The sequence below is a fragment of the Misgurnus anguillicaudatus genome, chromosome 18 (assembly GCF_027580225.2).
Source record: "Misgurnus anguillicaudatus chromosome 18, ASM2758022v2, whole genome shotgun sequence".
Lineage (NCBI taxonomy): Eukaryota > Metazoa > Chordata > Actinopteri > Cypriniformes > Cobitidae > Misgurnus > Misgurnus anguillicaudatus.
The window spans coordinates 13,475,610-13,495,190 of NC_073354.2; the positions used below are offsets into that span (position 1 = coordinate 13,475,610).

Here is a 19,581-nt window from a genome sequence, read left to right on the forward strand (position 1 = left end):
CAATTTACATTTATGTTCCCAGCAGACACATACCTATGTACGTCATTTACAACAAAACACATGAGCGGCGGTAAATGCTACAACATGTAGCTAGGATTACAATCACTGTACAGACGACAAATAAACAAGAAGCAAAATAATTTTTTGTAAACACATCACAGATGTTGTCAAAATTTTAAACATAAAAAACATAACGAGACGAGTTTTATTATTATTTTTTATTATTATTTTCTTTAGGTTTTTTTAAATAATAAAATATTTATTGAAACTTTAGGCTCTGTGTTTTAGGCTAGAGTTATCCTCTGGACGCACACTAGCTTGGGTGCGGGATGACGTCAGTTTTTTAATGCTGCTAACAATATCTATAGCCTACTGTCTACAAACATTAATAATATTAACATTACTATACATCGTTTAAAAGGTCTACGGGTTTAGCATCAGTGTATGGTCTCTGTTTTGAGATACAGATGCTCTAGCATCATAAATGTAGTATTTTGAAGTCCAGATTACAACATGCAAAATATAAACGGGACTCCTAACCTTTGTGTGTAACGATTGTGAATCGAATCCAGTCAGTTTCAGATGTGTGAATAACTCTTTAAAACCATCTTATAGAATACCCACAATGACCATTTTTGTCCACAAATGCGTATAATCCCTGAAATATAGATATATTGTCTATTGTTTACATTAGATTTCGCATGAACGTCTTGTAATAGAATATAATATACAATCTGAGGATTATGTATGTTGTAACATTGTATATAAGATTACACTCGCGTTCAAACCCATGTTCAAACTTTGTTTTAAAAAGTAGGCGGTAGTATAATACATAATATCCAAACAGCGCTGTCAACTATGGTGACGTCTCGCTTGTTCCTCCAATGAATTCATGGAAAATATTGATAGACAGAACGTGTAGCCAATTAGATAAAGAATTCAACGATCTTTGCGTGACGTTTTATTTCCTGGTGTGGAAACGGCATCTTATACGCTAACATTAGAATAAATAATAATAAGAACAAACGTGTATGCATGTAAACAAAAGACTTTTATTTTGGGGCTGACTGGCACTTAGAAAAGGCACTAGTCTTACAAAAACCCTTGCAAGTACCTCATTTTTGGGCCTATTGACTTCAAACGTGAAACAAACTTCTTCAGACTTGTGGCTTTGGCATCATTGCATTTCTAGGTTTCACTCACATATTTATCATTAAGATTTTGAGTATTAAAAAAGATGTTATGCAAAAAAAAGTATTACAATGTACTTCAGCCTCTCTGAAGTACTAAATGGTTTAGTAAAAACAGCCCTTTTAGTGAAAGTAGGTCTTTTCATGGCTTGGGCCAGAGTGGGGGTGCTTTTCAAGAGGTTAAACACCTGATTCCTACCGCTCTGGAATCCACCCAGCCGATCTCCGGTTCCGGCGCCAGCACCCCCAGCTTAGCCCAGCACAATCCACTGAATCTGACCAGACCATGAGCATTGTGCTAAAAATAACCGAAGAGTTTCTCGACAGAAAATTAAAAGTTGCGATTTTCTATGCAGATATGGCTAGAAACTATATTCTCACAAATCAAGGACTTTGCTGCTGTAACATGGCTGCGCATGCGTAGTGATATTACGCACTGACCGAAAATAGTCCCCTGCCAATGAAAGTAACCAAGGGGACTATTTTCAGGCAGTGCGTAATATCAATACGCTTGCTGCAGCCCTGTTACATCATCAAAGTCCTTGATTTTTACGCCAGAATGAGAGTATAGTTCCTAGCCATATCTGCATCGAAAATCGCAGCTTTTAATTTTCTGTCTGTCGTAGTACACGATGTAACTACAGAAGAGTTAAGTTTTAAATAGGAAAAATATCAAAACTTTTTGGTTATTTTTGAGTGTGATGCTAATGGTCTAATCAGATTCAATAGATTGTGCTAAGCTATCTAAAAGACCTACTTTCACTAAAAGGGTTGTTTTGAATGGATTTCAAAATAGTAAGAATCAAATGTTTAACTCTAGGGGAGCTGAAAAATTAGCATATTTTCAAAAAAAAGTGGAATGTCCCTTTAACGTTAATGCATTAGCTAACATGAACTAGCATTGAACAATATTTCTACAGCATTAATCATTTTAGTTCATGTTAATGTCCGCATTAACTTATACATTTTTTTTTAAATCAAAAGTTGTACCTGTCAATGCATCATGAACTAAATATGAATTGTATTGCCATCATTTTTAATCTGAGAGGACACAGGGTCAAAGCTTCTCCCAAGGTCACCTTGATCCTGCTTTGATGTATCATCTTTTGTCATTGAGTTTCAAACAAAAGCACACACGCAAAATAACTGATGCCACTTCATGAAATCTTCAACCGATAAAGACCTGTGACCCAAATGACCCCCATTTCTTTTCGAATTCAGACACATGTGGCGTGTGTGTTTATAACCCGCTGCTTACTGTATTCATAAACTCTTGTATTACACATACAAATATATACACACGCTCTGCATGTCTGCATAGGTTTGTGTGTGTCTCACAGGGCCCTTTGTGCAGATTAAGAGATTTATAAATAGAGAAAAAAGCTTTGCTTAGAGACTCAACTCTCGGAGCTATGCACGGATTACTGCATCCCAGTGTGATTTTGAACCAAAACCAAAGCTCTCACACGCACACACACACACACACATGCGCGCGCGCACACACATACATACACTCAAACCCTCAAGCTCTCTATAAACACAAGTGCTCCATATTCACAGTTCTGACATTCGAGACCAAACCCAGATATCCAGACGAGTGCAGATGGCGTCTCTTTCTTACACTTTCTTACTGTCTTAATCTCACTCCGTACCACTGTCCTTGTCTCTTCTTTTGCTATATTTATCCTTAGTATTTTTTTAGCTCTTTCTTGTCGTTCTTTTATCTCCCCCCACCTGTTTCTTTAACACGTCTTCCTTTCAATGTCACAGACTGAGGTCGAATTTATCAAGTCTGCAATCAAAAGTCAATAATAGTGTCAACTAAACATTTCCCATATGCAGATTATTTCCGTTATAGCCTATTTTAAAGCGCTATACTCTTGATGCATTTTAACAAATGGTTTCCATTTTTATTTCTCTTAAGCAAATTAAGGCTGAGAGTTGATAATTAAATAGAAACACAACTGAGGACATTAAATCTTCTGAGCTATGAAAGAGCAACATCTGAATAATAACATTTTCCTCTGGGGATCTCATCCATTGCTTGTATGTGAATAATGGACCATTACTCTGGCTTGTAGCTAACATTTAGCTAATTATGCTAATACCCCTTCATCAGTTCAGAGGACCCTGCGGAGAGCAAAGCACCGTGGGTAATGTCACAACACCATTCGCTGCACTCAGCAAAAAAACAGCAAAAAATGCTACATTTATTCATTTGTTTTGTCACAAAGTTGATGTATTTGAGCTGAGGGCAATGAATAACTTCAGCAGCACCTGCTCTCTCTTTAGACGTCAGTGCAGTACGCTACACGTTAGGTTAAATCCATAAGAGACATGGAGACATCAAGTGCCCTTTTATAGATATTGACCCCAGCTGTCCTTTTCATTATCATCTCAGTGATGTGCGTCTGTTGTCATTTATTAAAGATAAGTCAACGATTTCTTCATGCTTGAAGCAGGCACTCCGTCAGGACGCCTATAATCCCAAGTCCCATTGCAGATGGGTTTTTACTTGTTTGTTTATTGTAAACCTAAAGGATCTAGGTATTCAATTAATTTTCATTTCTTTAGGGATTACATTTTCCCTTCCCATTTTTGCTCTTTTTCCTTTATACTTTTTGATGTTTTTTGTCTATGAAACAATGCGTTGTTCTTGGTATGAATACATTTTTTGTTTCTCATGCATTTCCAAATGCTCACTAGATCTTGCTGTCCTACTGTAATACCTCCTTAAAGAGCCCCTATTTCGTGTTTCATGATTTTAAATTTCTTTTGGTGTAAGTGTGTGTTAGTACATGGGTGATTCTCACGAAACCATTGAAACACCACGGCACTAATGATTTTAGCTTTAAAATGTGTAATATAGTAACATTAAAAAGCATCAGAATTAACACAATACTGTATTCTACCTTGCACAATGTGTGATTTCAACATAAGAATTTATAATTGGAAATTTTATCTCATTTTCTGCTGAAATTCTCATTACCGCAATGTGTCCGGCTGTGTTTGAACATGCGTTATGTTGTAATTGAATCAAATTAACACAAAAATATTATGGAAAAAAATAAATGGATGTTTTGCTAGACTACTTTAGATGACAGAAAAAATATTTACTGAATATTCATGTATAATAATAATGAAGAAAAATTAGGAAAATTATGTGTCCATGCCTGATGTTCTCATCCTCCACAACACTTTTTGAGAATAGTTTAAGCACACATACAGAATTTTAATAAAGTTTGATTTTGAGTGACCAAGCACATGGACCAGTTACTTCAAGATGGCTACCAGGTAAGATCATTTTTTTACAGTTAATTTGAAATATTGTCTTGTCAGAATGCTTACACGACATTTTGATTATCATTACCGTAACAGATGCTTATTAAATGTTAATTTAATTAATAGAAGCATAATACTTTGATTTTGCAGAATCTCCAAATTATGTTCTTTCAGGTTTGTCATGTCATTTTGAAAATATGTCAGTGTTGATGTTTTCTGACTGTTGCGGTAATGAGATTTTTTAGGACTAATTTTTTAAATTATGTTACAAAAAGTGTTAAATGATAAGTAAAAGTTTTTAAATGTATGTTCCCATTTACTCCAGACTTTGTTTTTCAATGTCTGGTGGGAAAAAAAGTACATTTAAGCAATTTTTACATTTTCATGCTTGACATTTTTAAAACCAAGTTTTTGTGAGAATCACCCACATGTTAACCATCTGCAAAGTTACAAATCCCAAAATCTATGGTTAGGCGAGTTATCATCTCCAACTGAAATCTCTTTTCTTAGACTGCAAAGAATGCGAAGATTAAGTTGAGATCCGCAGCAAGTTTACTCGATGTACATTATCATAATTCTGCCCACTTCTGACTCACAGCCTGTAAGTAGTCTATGTTTTCATATTTTAAGAAATAAGTGACTATTTAAAGCATGATTCAAATACAAGTTTTGAGCAGTGTAAAGTAGCGCTTGTTGTTTGTATACAAAAATAATACGTTTTTTTTTTATCATAAATCACATGAACACAAACCAAAATACAGAAGAAAACATTATTTTTAGCAACATAAGACGGGCTCTTTTTTCATGAACTGTAGTTTTACTTTGTATACAATTGACAGTAATAGGGCTGACTTCTTATAGTCGAGGAATCGAAGATTCGATTCGGAGAGGTCTGATTCGACTATGAACCTCATAGTCGAATAGTGTTATGTAACAATTTAGCAGCAGCACTGAGAACTTAACCGCATGGATGACAAGTAACTGCGCTTTTCATGTTAAATTCATATAGCTATGCCCTTCTTGTTTTTCACATCATATTAATAATAAAGGTAAAATAGATAGTCAAGAGTTAAGAGAGTAACTTGTTTTTCGTACATTTCTATTCAAAATGTAATACTATGCAAAAGTGAAACTAAGATAACAGAATAACTGTAGCGTCTTTATTATTAACTGACTGAACACTTGACTCTTACCTGGATATTTAGATATGGAAGTTTTTCATCAACAGTATCTGCGTGAAACATTATAAACGTTGAAAATCACCTGCGGCTCGACTGTTTCAGCACGTCCTCTATATGTTGCAGAGATTAACGGCTTTTCGTTCGGTCCGCGTGAGCTAAACATTTTTGTTCTGTAATTTTTTACTCGCATAGGCTATATTTCTACATATTTTTGACCAAGTAACACTCAGATATAATGTAAGTTGTTTTGTAATGTAAGTTCATTTTAACTTGCTCTGAAATTATGACAAATCTTTCTGACTAAAAATGATCTATACAGCTTAACTGAGCCAAAATAATGATTTATTCGTTTTCATACTTTAGAGATACACATTAATTTATCTACTAATATACTATTGAAAATGCCATTAATAAATATTCATTGCCTTCTGTACAGGTGCATAAATACCTTCTTAATTTTAATTTCTTTAAGACACTGCTTTGTTCTGTATTTACCGATGCTCTGTAAATTTGCACTTAAAAAGTTCTGGATTTAAATAATTATTTTATTTTAGTAAATGAAAGCGGTTAAACAGCATAGCGTTAGTGAGTCATGCAAAATCCCCGCAAGGGAAATTCCTTTACCTCGACAGCCCTAGCTGCTATCTAAAAAAAAAAAAAAAGGTTCAACTATCAGTCGACTATGGCAAAATCTAACTAATCAGATTCGACTATGAAAATCCGTAGTCGAAAACAGCCCTAGACAGTAATATAAATACTACAACAATGTAGCAAAATGTAAACTGTCCTAAAAACAAACCAAAAATAACACAAAATTTGGCGGCCATCTTGGTAATGCCTCATCCACCTATTTTCTATGTAGGTAATAGCATATATATACATAATAAAGGCTAGATGTCTTACGGTTGAGTCTCTTACGTCATCACCGATGTCCATCTTGTCACAGGCAAGCTTTCCAGTGGGCTCTGTAGTACCTGATGTAAAGTGAGTGATCTGCACGAACACAAATACTCTTATCTCACTGAAATCTTGACGAATTTGCAATTGGTTGATGTCTTACAAACGTTTTTAACATGGCTATAATTCTTGAACATGTTTCATGAACATTATTCATAAGTATACAGTGTGATAAGTACATCTCTGACGTTTATAACAAACCAAACAGTTTGAAAATCGGTAGAAATTTGAGCTTGGTTATTGGTTATTTAAAAAGTACATGCACCATTACAACAATGTTACAAGTGAGCGAGCTGACTGTGACAAGATGGCCGCCAGATGCGGACGGCGACCTCCATTGCCCAGCAGCGCGGAAGAGATATCTAGCCTTTATTATGGTAATACAAGCAGTGAACGATGGGCGTAAATACTGGTGTCGCAAACAGGAAGTCATCCACAGGCTCAACAGTCTCATTTCAGTTTGACCTTTCTGCAAAGTCAGAGTACTTGCCTTCGAATTGCACGTATTTCGAAGGATTCAATGTAAGTGGGGAGAGAGAGAAACCCCTTCAATTCATAAAGAAAGTGGTGACCACTGAATGCATAATACCATAAGTACAAAATGACAGTACATTAAGTAGGTGAATTAAGATGCCTCCAGAGAGATAGAGTGAGATTATATGAGTAGTGCCAAAAATAAATGAACCTTTCACAAATTCCCATGACTCCCCTTAAATCATTTTTTTTTTTTTGCAGTAAACTCCAAATATAGCTCACTCTGAAATGAATATTTAATGACAAACAGGTTGAGGATTAGCAGACAGGCGTTCAGTTTATTAAACAATAAGCTGTTTCCATAGAAAAGCTGTTTTCTCAACATCACCTTCTTTGACTTCTGTTAGACTTTACACCTTTTTAAGCTAACCTTACAAGCTCCCTCTTTGAAGGACTTAAGGTCAATCTTTATTTTAGACTTTTTATACATTTAAACTTAAAAAATGTTGGGTTATTTTCAACCCAGCGTTGAGTCAAAAAGGATGAACCAAACTTGTTCGGTTGTAATTTAACCAGAACGATCTCACGAGAATTCGTACATATTTTATGAGTTGGCTAATTCGTAGTTAATTGTGCAAATACGTACGATTATCATAAAAATAAACAATAACGAAACCCCACCCCTAATCTCAATGTCATGTGGGATTCCCAAAGAATGTGGTCGTACAAATTATTATTATAACCACCTTGTAAAATAAGTACGAATTACTATGAGATAGCGTGATTTAACCTATAGACGGTTTCATCGGACGCACATGCACTGAAAAAAATGATTCATTGCATTTAATCATTTTTTTTAAGGTAAGTGGTTGCAATCAATTTATTTAAGTTACATTTAAACAAAAAAGATTAGTCACGTAAAGTAAAATATAGAACTTTTGTTTAAATGTAGCTTAAATAAATTGATTGCAACCACTTACCTTAAAAAAAAGATTAAATTCAATGAATCATTTTTTCAGTGTGACATGATTACGCGTCTGGTCGTAACTTTACTTCTGGTTTCGGTTTGTTTAATGTTCTGACTAAACTGTACTTGAACAAATACCTCATCGAAAAGTTTGCTTGTTATATAAATAAACTACTTTAAAAGGACTTGTTGTTCTTTTTTCTTAGCGGAGTTTACCAAAAGTTATGTGTGTTCCACAAAACCCGCTTGTTTATGTTGTTACTGCTGAAACTGACTTGGTTGTTTTAACCCATTGTTGGGTCCAATATAAAGATTTCCTGGATTAATTAAGCCAAACAGCTGGGTTTGTCTCTGTTTGACCCAACGCTGAAAATAACCCGGCATTTTTTTAGAGCATAAGATTTTGAATAATGAATCTATGCAACAAAGTGACAGTTACAGAGTGTCTAACTTCTTGCATTATGCATAGACTTTATCAGTGCAATGTTTTCCATAACTTACCACTTGGAAGCATGCAACAGGATGCCACTTAATGTCAAATTTGCAACTTGGAAACGAGTTTGAGAATTTTTCATCCGATTTCATGAAGATATGAGTGTATGATGTCACACAAAGACAGCAGCGCCCAGACATTAAAACGTTTCTGTTGTATGCTTAATAAAACAAATATTATAAAACGGCCCATCCTTCATTCTGATTGGTTGAAACACATTCTAAGCCGTGATAAACCATGGTAACCCCACCATTCAGACCGCATTAAGTATCACTGCGCCACTGTTGCTACATACTGATTTATGAAAATAAACACCACAGACTTTATTAAAAAAATTTAATTTTTCTAAAATTGCACAATTAACGGCGATATCCAGATAAATGGCAATAAATATTGTTGAGTCATCTCGTCAATAAAGATGAAAACCTGCTATGCATATGAAGTGACCATTTTATAAAAGCAATAAGCCCCGCGAAGCAGTGGTGTTACAGTGCATTTTATAACATCTAAGGGGGTTTTTGGCAATCCACTTCGCATCGTGCCTAACAACGCCCCTTGGCTGTTTTAAAATGCACTGGTGACCCACTGCTTCTTGAGGCTTATTGCTTTAGCATACACTCTAAAAATGCTAAGTTATTTTCAACCCAGCATTGGGTCAAAATGGGCAAACCCAGTGGTTGGGTTAAATTAACGCCGAAAATGTTTATATTTGACCCAACAATGGGGTTAAAACAACCTGGAACAACACAGCATGGGTTAAATTACAACCCTAACCAGCATTAAGCATTTTTTTTAAAGTGTAGCCTTATACTGTAAGTATCATAAGACATTCAGAATTACATGCTCGGAAATCTTAGTTTATGCCACATCCAATTTGACTTATCAGTTATAAATGTGTGCATTTCCCATCGACCCAATTAAATGATAAATCCAATAAAAACTTTAATGAAGTATTATCTGAGTCTGGCAATATGTCTTACAGTAGCCTTCTGAGATCCACTTGAAGGGAAAGTGGAGTGCAATCATGGATGCTCATAAAGAAAAAATCATTATCCGTGAGTATTAGCAAACTGCGCACTAGAGGATATACAAAGATTAAATATTTTCATCTTCCAAGTCCCTTCGGAAAAGTTAAAAGTTAAGGTGTTGAACATCATCGTGTGGGTGGAGCGTTCATGTCCGCCATGGCGTGTAGGTGGCTAAAGTGCAAGATTACAGGTCATGTTTGTGATGTTCACAGCTAGGATTAGCCGTTTTTTTCTCTCCTGAGACTGCAAATACATTATAACACAAATCAACACTCACGGCGAAATGCATCCCTAGAGTACAAGCCTAGCATCTAAGTGCACACACAGCCATCACACAAGATGGATTAGGATTCATCCATGATCAAGTTCACCTGAGTTTAAATGTCATCTTAGAAAATTGTGCGTCTTTGATGTATAACACGGCTTTGAGTTTATGAGCTTGTGTTTGTATAAAGGGCAAGCGCTGTGTGAGTCATTCTACAAACCCATCTTCAAACAGGAAGTGACCCGTGTCCGGTCACAGGAAATCAGTGGATCATCTGAACCCTTTATTAAAGTACCTCCAAAATTCTTGTGACATTTTTTTTAAAAATTGCTTTGGTGTGCGTGTATGCAACTTGTAAAAAAACTCATACAGACACGAAAGTCTTCATTCCCGAGCAATATCTCGCTAACCAAAATATTTGCATGTGTGCTAATGTAATGAACTTAGATCACTTCGGCACATAGGAGGGGCTTCGGGAGCTCCCTTATTCTGTTACTATGGAAACGCAACCCCTGCCCACCAACCAGGAGATGGAATGGAGGTTCCAAAATGCAAGCTGTCATTGTGTGTGTATCTGTTTGTTAAAGTGCATATGTGTGTGCGTGCACATGCGTGTGTGTGTAGTTACTATCCGAATATAATACAAAGAGACTGGTGCGTGTAAAGCTGTCTGTTCTCATTTCTCTGCTGTCTCTCTTACTCGTGAGATGCACACACACACAAACACACAGAGGAACTCCTTCGGATGCAGACGTTCTGAGGTGTTCATCTGATTGACTGCTATTCTTAGAGTCTCTCCACTCACAAAGGCTCTGGCAGAGAGGAATACATATAGATGAAAAGGAAAAACGTGTTAGCATACGTGTGTGCGGGTGTTAAAAATGCAGGGCTCCTACCACCGGTAGGTAGTTGCGCTCAAAGAGAGCATGTCAGTGTGCAAAGGATAAACTGAGAGAGAGAGAGAGAGAGAGAGAGAGAGAGAGAGAGAGAGAGAGAGAGAGAGAGAGAGAGAGAGAGAGAGGGAGCAGGTGAGAGGTAGATCAATAAAAAGCTAATCTGTGAAAACAGGATGGTGTAGAAGCAGGGGACCTCTCTCTCTCTCTTCCCTTTCTTCCTTTTTTTGCATCTTTCTCCACCCCTTTGCTTATCTGTCCATTTTTAGCTCCTGCTGTGTCTAAGGTTGGCACGGTGACATGAGCATTAGCTGAGTCTCACTCACCTGTTTTAGATGAAGCAAAGTGTTTTAATATTGCAAAAAAAAAAAAAAACGTGTTGAGTGCTCTAAAATGTGTTTTACACAAACATCTGTTTTGCAAACGTATACTTGTCAGTTAATTTACTACTTTAATCTTTTTCCTTCCAAATTGTGCAGCTGTCAGTTAAAAATAAATCACGAGTTTATGCTTGCAATACAATCTGTCAATTAAGGTACACTGAAAATGTACAGTTTCCTGTGGCTTAACTGGTGAACCATAGCAGTAGTAACGCAAAATGCATGGGTTTGATCCCATACTGCTAGCAGAAATGTATGCACTGCAATTCACTTTGGATAAAACCATCGACCAAATGCATAAATGTAAATCTCGCAACCATTTATGCAAATTTTGCAAGCTAACTAGGCCTGACTCCAACATGTATTCTTTATTTAATTTATTTATTTTATTTATTTATTTATTTATTTATTTATTTATTTATTTATTTATTTATTTATTTATTTGTTTATTTATGTATTTATGTATTTATGTATTATTATTATTATAAATATAATATTTATTTATTTTATTTATTTATTTTATTTATTTATTTTTATTTATTTTATTTGTTTATTTATTTATTTTTGGGGGGTTATGGGGGAAAATGTTGTTTACAAATATGTTGGTTATTGTTATCCAAGTGTCTTCACTGTTTTTTGTGTGCAAACCAATAAATATATAAAAAACAGAACGGCATAAATGTACAATGGTAAAATGTTATAACCACTCCAGCATTGCCAAAGATGATACTGTACAAAAGATTTTAATGCAATGCTAAGGGTGGGCTAAAATTATAAGGGTGGGTGCTAGCCCCCAAACCCTCAGCAGTGGAAAGATGCTAATCACATGGCCCAATTGACAACTGTTACCCCCTGACATCTGCCCTGGTAGGATGACTAAATCAATGGAGAAACACAGAGACAAATCCCCAACAGAAACCAATTAACAGTTATGTCAGGCAAGCATGTTTAATCATTCCAGATTAATACCAGTAATAGTTCTTCACCAAAAATCAATCACTCATACTTCTGTCACAAACAATAAACCAATGGAAAAGTGAATCAATGAATCAAACTAATCAATAAAAAGAACATATCCATAATATGTAATGTTTCTGTTGTACAAAAGATTCTTTATAATGAAAAAAGGTTACACAGACAATAAAAAGATAAGAAAGTAACGGTTATTTTAATAACATTTGACTAAAATGTCAACCAAAAATAATTCTTCTGCATGTCATCACAATTTCAGCACCTTTTTAAGAGTGTGTGGTAATTTTAGATAGTTATGAGGACAAGATGAACAGTAAAACAGCTCTGGCCATCAAGACTGCATGCTGTGGTGCAATCAAAACCAGGCCATTCATGTGAGACAGCCCCAAAATATACATCAACTGAAACAGATTTTGAGGAGTGGACTAAAATAACTTCTTACTGCCCTGCAGGTCTGCTCAGCACGACAGAAAGTGTTTAGCTGAGGTTTGTGTAATTGCCATTGTAGAAAGTATTATATAAAAAAGCAAACAGGAGTGTATCACACACAGTAAACCTTGATTTGATTTGATCCTTTCATTATCACATGTATGAAGATCTTCAGAGGTGCTAACGAATACATATGGTGACAGACAGTTTTGACAGCCACCATTATGCTGAGTGCCAGCTTATCTTATGTAAAATATGAGCATAAACTACTGTTTCACAGTAAATACTAAATAGGCACAGATGTTATTGAAAGGGGAACATATCACAACCCTGTCCAAAATATTTGTTACCTAATAACAAGTTTTGTGTTTTCTGGTTTAGCTAATTGTAAAGTTTTTCGTTTAAGTTTAAGTCATCTTGAAGTCCCGGTTGAGAACTGCTTTAGAATCAAATAAATTCACTTAAACGTCTCTTTTTGGTACATATTGATTCCAAGTCATCTAAAACAGGTTTTTAGATTATTTGCTTGTACTATTATAGATTCATGGTCCGAGTGGGACTAAATTGCTCTCTTGACGCATCAATTAACCCCAGCCAAACGAGTACAAGAAACTCATAATCACTGTAGACGCACGCACACCTCCTCAACCCCCTTGTCCCAACGTAAAAATCCACTTAGGTACTCGGTGGTAATCAATTAAGCTGCAGATGCGCGGGAATAAAAGATGAATGCGATCTGTAATCCGCAACACCTGCTCCGCGCGCGGGATCGGTAACGGCACTCGGCGCGCGCTCAAGCGGCACTCCAAACAAAGGCTCGCGCTGGAATTAAAGCGCTTAATTAAAAGGCCACTGACGCGCGCCTCTCATCTGTATGCTATTTATAACCGCGCATCAGCTCGGTGGGGAGAATCTCCCGGGTTATTTCTGTTTTATTCATCTCACATCAAGTGTCACATACGCGCGTCAAAAGTAAACCATCGTTTTCTCGTTTAATAAACAGTATCAGCATGCGGCGAGAGTCCTATACAGTATGTGTGCCGTTTCTTTCCATTTAAGACGCGCCCCCGTCAGTGCCGTGCTGTCTTGTCTTATCTTTTTTGAGGTCTGCGAGACGTGCCTGGTTTCTCAATCTCGGGTTGATATTGCGCAGGCGTGATCCGGACGCGGTGCTGAGATGCAGCTGTGGGATGCGGAGAGGGGAGTCCCGACTCTGCGTTGTCGATGTTAACCTCTTTCTGGGGCCGAACAAACGCCGCCGCTACGGGTGGTCTGTTCCCTGGAGACCGCCTTGAGAAGGGAGGAGAAAGAGAGAGCGAGAGAGAGAAAAGAGGAGGCGGGTGCCGTCTACGCTTTTTCCCATCACCGCGCTGCACACAACAGTCACCAACCTGTGGATGGTGGCGCGCGCTGCGGATTAGACACGGTCTAGCGCTGGGATCGTTTGGCACGAGCTCGTCTCGGGCATCGCAAACTGTCTGCTTCCAAGTGCTGGACATGCGGTATTTGTAAAGAGTACGCGCTCGGCTCTGGCTGTATGAATGGCCCCGTTATGGAGGAAGTTGCGTTTCCCCGAGTCCGCGCACGGCGGAGGAAAACTCGCTGCCTGCCCGCCACGTGCGAGGACGAGTTTGACTGCAAGGAGCTCGAGACTCTTTTTCATAAGTACAACCTGAAGCTCGAGCAGACCGCCACGCTCAAAGCGCTGGCCATTCTCATCCTCGCCGCGTCGGCGCTGGCGCTGGTGGAGCTCCTGTCTGCCGGCTCGCGCTTCACCGTGTCCAAGGGCTCGCACCCGGTCCACTGCGTCATCTTCACCTCACTATTCATCGTCACCAACGTCAAATATCTACAGGTCACGCAGCTGCAACAGATCGCGCGGCTCACGCTGCTCTTCAGCTTCACCTTCGCGCTTCTCTGTTGCCCGTTTCCACTCGTTGTGGGTCACAGCGCGCCTCAAGGGACGCAGGGTGCGCAGGGGCCTGATGCGCGAAGCGCAACACCTGAGCAAGGTGTTTGGCAGCTGATGCTCGTTACGTTCGTTGCATACTCTCTGCTACCGGTAAGGACGCTCTTGGCTGTTTTGTTTGGCATCCTGGTGGCTGCGTCCCATTTCATCGTGACGGCAACGTCGGTAACGGCCCATAAACCCCTCATGTGGACACCAGTAAGTTTGTCATATAACTTTTCTTCAGTTTTTACTTTATTTGTGTGTGATATAATGATGACGAAAAAGCCAACGCAACTCTTACTGAAGTGTTTCGTTTGTTTCATGGTGCATTAAGATTATAGGCTCAGCGCGCACGCATTGCACGCGCACACAGGTGAAGTGAAGCACGAGGGCCAATTTGGTTTCAGCACCACTGATGGTGGACAGCGCCTGGAGAATTCACAATGAACACAACACAAAAAGTCATCATATAAAATCAAACCACATAACTTTTTAGCAGAATAGATATTATTATAATCATTCTAAAACGTTATGAACATAAAATTAAAACAAAGCTGTAAACACAGAGAGTCTGGCGATAATAAAATGTTTTGTCCACTTGTTTTTCATGTCAAGAAGTGGAGCACACAGCTCGTCACCTCTATGCCACTGATTTTCTGTGACAGCTTCACATCGCTCCCTACATCCTCGCTCGATGTTAAATGGTGTTTGTGACATATACTCGCACAGTAATTAAAGCTTCCATCAGAAACCAAACTTGTGAGACCTGAACTAGATAGAGCGGCCTGCTGAGCCTTGATTTTATTGAAAAGATTGATGGAGTGCCTAAAATCTAATCAAAACGCTTCAAAGATCTTAAGCAGAGAGGATAGACATAAACTCATTAAAATCACATCATCTAAAAAGATCAAAACGTCACTTCACATTAAAACAGGGGCATCACAGGGGGCATCAGTACATAGGATATACTGTATTTCATTATTGTGCTCTAAACCTCAAGAACACTTCACATCTAGACAAGTGGCATCGTTCATATGCAGAGTTAATGAGGTTTTTCCTGCACAAACCATGTTGGCATAACCTTGATGCAACACCATATATGCTCAGTCATACACCTCTCTCTCACACATGACTCAGAGAGGTTTTATAGTGTTGTCTAATCAATAATTTCCAATCAATAGCCAATACCAATTGACTCTGCTGGCCACCTGATCTACAAGCCTCGTAACCTTGCTGAGGATTTGTAATATTGCTAAGAGTTTGTCTGCATTCCGTTAAGATATTCAGCAAAAGGCCTTCACTTTCATTCACAAAGGCCTTGTTTAAAGAATGCATAGACCAACAGAACGAACTCTGAGTAATCTAATTTTGTGTTGCTCTATGAATGAACAATACAAAGCCCTTAATAGGCTCCTGTTTGAAGTGGCATCTCTCAAAGGCAGTCAATTGCTTATTCTCTCAGTCACAGGGGCTAATCCAGAGAGATTCACAAGCTATCTAGTGTGGGGGTTTGTGTCAGTCTTCGCTCAGGAGTTTATCATCTCGAGATGGATTGAAAAAAGTGAACCCGGTGCCCCTCTCGGCATCAGTTTTCTTCTCTACTGCACATTACTGTTGCTCCACGTCTGACCTTTCTAACTCTTTTTTTTCGACATTTCTAGCAATCCATCCTGCCCACCTAACCGAAATAAACTAAACAACAGCATGTAACAATTTTTAAATGGTTAGCCAAAAATCTAAACTTTTACCTAATGTTTTACTTTATGTTTACTGCATGTTTTTTTCCCAAACCCATTTCTCTGTCAAAAGGAGAATTTTTTAGAATGCTGATGCTAATCCTATTTACATTTTAATTACGTTTACGCACACACTTTTATCCAAAGCGCTATGATGGAAATGATGGCTATTGCTTGCTGGGTTACCAACTGAGCTATAGGATCACTTTCTTTTTTGTGTGTTTGGTGAATACTGTCAATCATAAATATTCTGCCCTAACATTCTCTTTATTTCTTTATGTACAACAGAAGTTAATATAGTTATATGTTAGCAAGAATTAGTAAATGATGGCAGATGTTTTTGGGTGCATATTCCTTCAAAAATAACCTTTGCATTCAAGTCACATTTGTAGCATTCATTTTACATAATATTTAAGATGCAGTGCATTAACCTATGGCTTTAAAAATATGCTAAAAATACAGCAAAAACAAAATATGATTTATAGAAATGTCCCACAATCACATCCACACATACACTCACCTAAAGGATTATTAGGAACACTATACTAATACTTTGTTTGACCCCCTTTCACCTTCAGAACTGCCTTAATTCTACATGGCATTGATTCAACAAGGTGCTGAAAGCATTCTTTAGAAATGTTGGCCCATATTGATAGGATAACATCTTGCAGTTGATGGAGATTTGTGGGATGCACATCCCCACCACATCCCGAAGATGCTCTATTGGGTTGAGATGTACAGTGAACTCATTGTCATGTTCAAGAAACCAATTTGAAATGATTCGATCTTTGTGACATTATCCTGCTGGAAGTAGCCATCAGAGGATGGGTACATGGTGGTCATAAAGGATAGACATGGTCAGAAACAATGCTCAGGTAGGCTGTGGCATTTAAACAATGCCCAATTGGCACTAAGGGGCCTAAAGTGTGCCAAGAAAACATCCTCCACACCATTACACCACCACCAGCAGCTTGCACAGTGGTAACAAGGTATGATGGATCCATGTTCTCATTCTGTTTACACCAAATTCTGACTCTACCATCTGAATGTCTCAACAGAAATCGAGACTCATCAGACCAGGCAACATTTTTCCAGTCTTCAACTGTCCAATTTTGGTGAGCTTGTGCAAATTGTAGCCTCTTTTTTCTATTTGTAGTGGAGTTGAGTGGCACCCGGTGGGGTCTTCTGCTGTTGTAGCCCTCAAGGTTGAGCATGTTGTGGCTTCACAAATGCTTTGCTGCATACCTCAGTTGTAACGAGTGGTTAATTCAGTCAAAGTTGCTCTTCTATCAGCTTGAATCAGTCGGCCCATTCTCCTCTGACCTCTAGCATCAACAAGGCATTTTCGACCACAGGACTGCCGCATACTGGATGTTTTTCCCTTTTCACACCATTCTGTGTAAACCCTAGAAATGGTTGTGGTGAAAATCCTAGTAACTGAGCAGTTTGTGAAATACTCAGACCGGCCCTTCTGGCACCAACAACCATGCCACGCTCAAAATTGCTTAAATCACCTTTCTTTTCCATTCAGACATTCAGTTTGGAGTTCAGGAGATTGTCTTGACCAGGACCTCACCCCTTAATGCAATGAAGCAACTGCCATGTGATTGGTTGATTAGATAATTGCATTCATGAGAAATTAAGAAGGGGGTCCTAATAATCCTTTAGGTGAGTGTATAGTAACCACATGTGGTATCACAATCTCAAAGTTTAGACTCTCTGCTATACAATGTGCCACTTCCAATCACAGTATCTTTGTATTCAGGCAACAAAGAAGAGCTCAGATGCAAAAGCAGCTAAAAGCCGCCTTCATCAACAATGAGATAATGATATTAACTGAATGCTCTCGGAGCGTATTATATATCCATTAAGATAAAAAAAAATGCTACTTTATGCAAAAAATGAGGGCTTTGCATCTGATCTTTTCAATTGTTGTTTTAATGTCAAAATCTTTCTGTGTGGTTCAATAAACAAAGATGCTCAGGTCCTGTGTTCAGTCACACATACAGACCCAGCTATCTTTCTCTCTGTGTGCTTGTAGCTGGTAGCGAATGCGGTGCTGCTGGTTGGTGTGAATCTGTCGGGCGTGTTTGTGCGAGTCCTCACTGAGCGTGCCCAGAGGAAGACCTTTCTACAGGCCAGGAACTGCATCCAACAGCGCCTGCAACTAGAGGATGAAAACGAAAAACAGGTCAGAATATCACAATTAATTTAAACACATGAACGCACAACAAACGCAAAGCTGCTTGATTCAGATGAAATGAGGTATTTAAATTCTCCATCAAGTTAAAGTTGCAGTTTGACAGGTAATTACTTTGCAAGATTGCTTTCATTCCCCTTTGACTAGCTTAAAGGTCAAGCTTTCTCTGCAAACACACACGATCATATGCAGATAGACATATGTACACACACAACACACATATACACTACAACAAAAACAGTAGTTAGGCAAGGGTAAAGTTTATTTGTTCAGCTTACCACTTACCACTTTTAACACTAAGATACATTTTACAATTTTTCTAAAGGAATTGTTCCATTAAAGGGAAAGATCGGGCAAAAATTATTTTAAACCCATGATTTACTCACCATCACGCCGTCATGTCCATAATTTTTCAGCAAACACATTTTCAGTTATTTTAGAAAATAACATAGATCTTTTAGTTTATAAAATATGGGGGCCACATCCTTCAAGTCCAAAAATGTGCATCCATCCTTAACAAAAGTAATCTAACTGGCTCCAGGGGGATAAACAAAGGCCTTCTGAGGGTAATCCGTGTGTTTTGTCATAGAAATATCCATATTTAAAACTTAATAAACTAAAATAACTTTTGATAACGCTGACATCATAGTCGCGTCTGCATTCAGATGGCCCCCACATCCTTGCATTTTATAAACTGAAAGATCGAGGACATTTTCTAAAATAACTGAAAATGTGTTTGTCTGAAAAATAATGTGCATATGCATCTCAGACAGTAAATAATGGGTTTAATATCATTTTTTGGCCGAAGTATCCCTTTAATAACTTAAAACTTTGCTTTATTTGCTTTAATTCTACATTTTGTTACAAACATGTACACATATGTTAGACACAATATTGAATATTTGAAGAATTACCTGTCCACAACCAATAACAGGAAAATTATAAATAAATGGGATAATTCACCCCCCCAAAAAACCAATAGTATTAGAAATTGCGCTTCACAATCCAGTGCCCGGTTGCATGAAACTCCCTAAGTGAGGAATTCCCTTAGGGAGAAAAAATCCCTGAGGTATAGGGATTTCTTTAAGAGCGTTGCAACAAAGGTCTTAACTGTCACCCTACCTAAGTGTTTATACTAACTATTTTACGGTAGTCTCTGCCAAAACACGGCAGCGGAGAAGCG

The 19,581-nt window shown here is 37.9% G+C and overlaps 1 protein-coding gene across 1 annotated transcript in view; it reads left to right on the forward strand.

The window, feature by feature from the left end:
• The first annotated feature begins 13,254 nt into the window (after positions 1-13,254).
• Positions 13,255-19,581, forward strand: part of adcy1a (adenylate cyclase 1a) — a 61,351-nt gene continuing 55,024 nt past the window's right edge. Inside the window, exons 1-2 of the mRNA XM_055185933.2 lie at positions 13,255-14,678; positions 18,240-18,389. Of these exons, the coding sequence (XP_055041908.1) occupies positions 14,049-14,678; positions 18,240-18,389 (780 nt within the window). The 5' untranslated portion in view covers positions 13,255-14,048. The remainder of the gene's footprint in view (positions 14,679-18,239; positions 18,390-19,581) is intronic.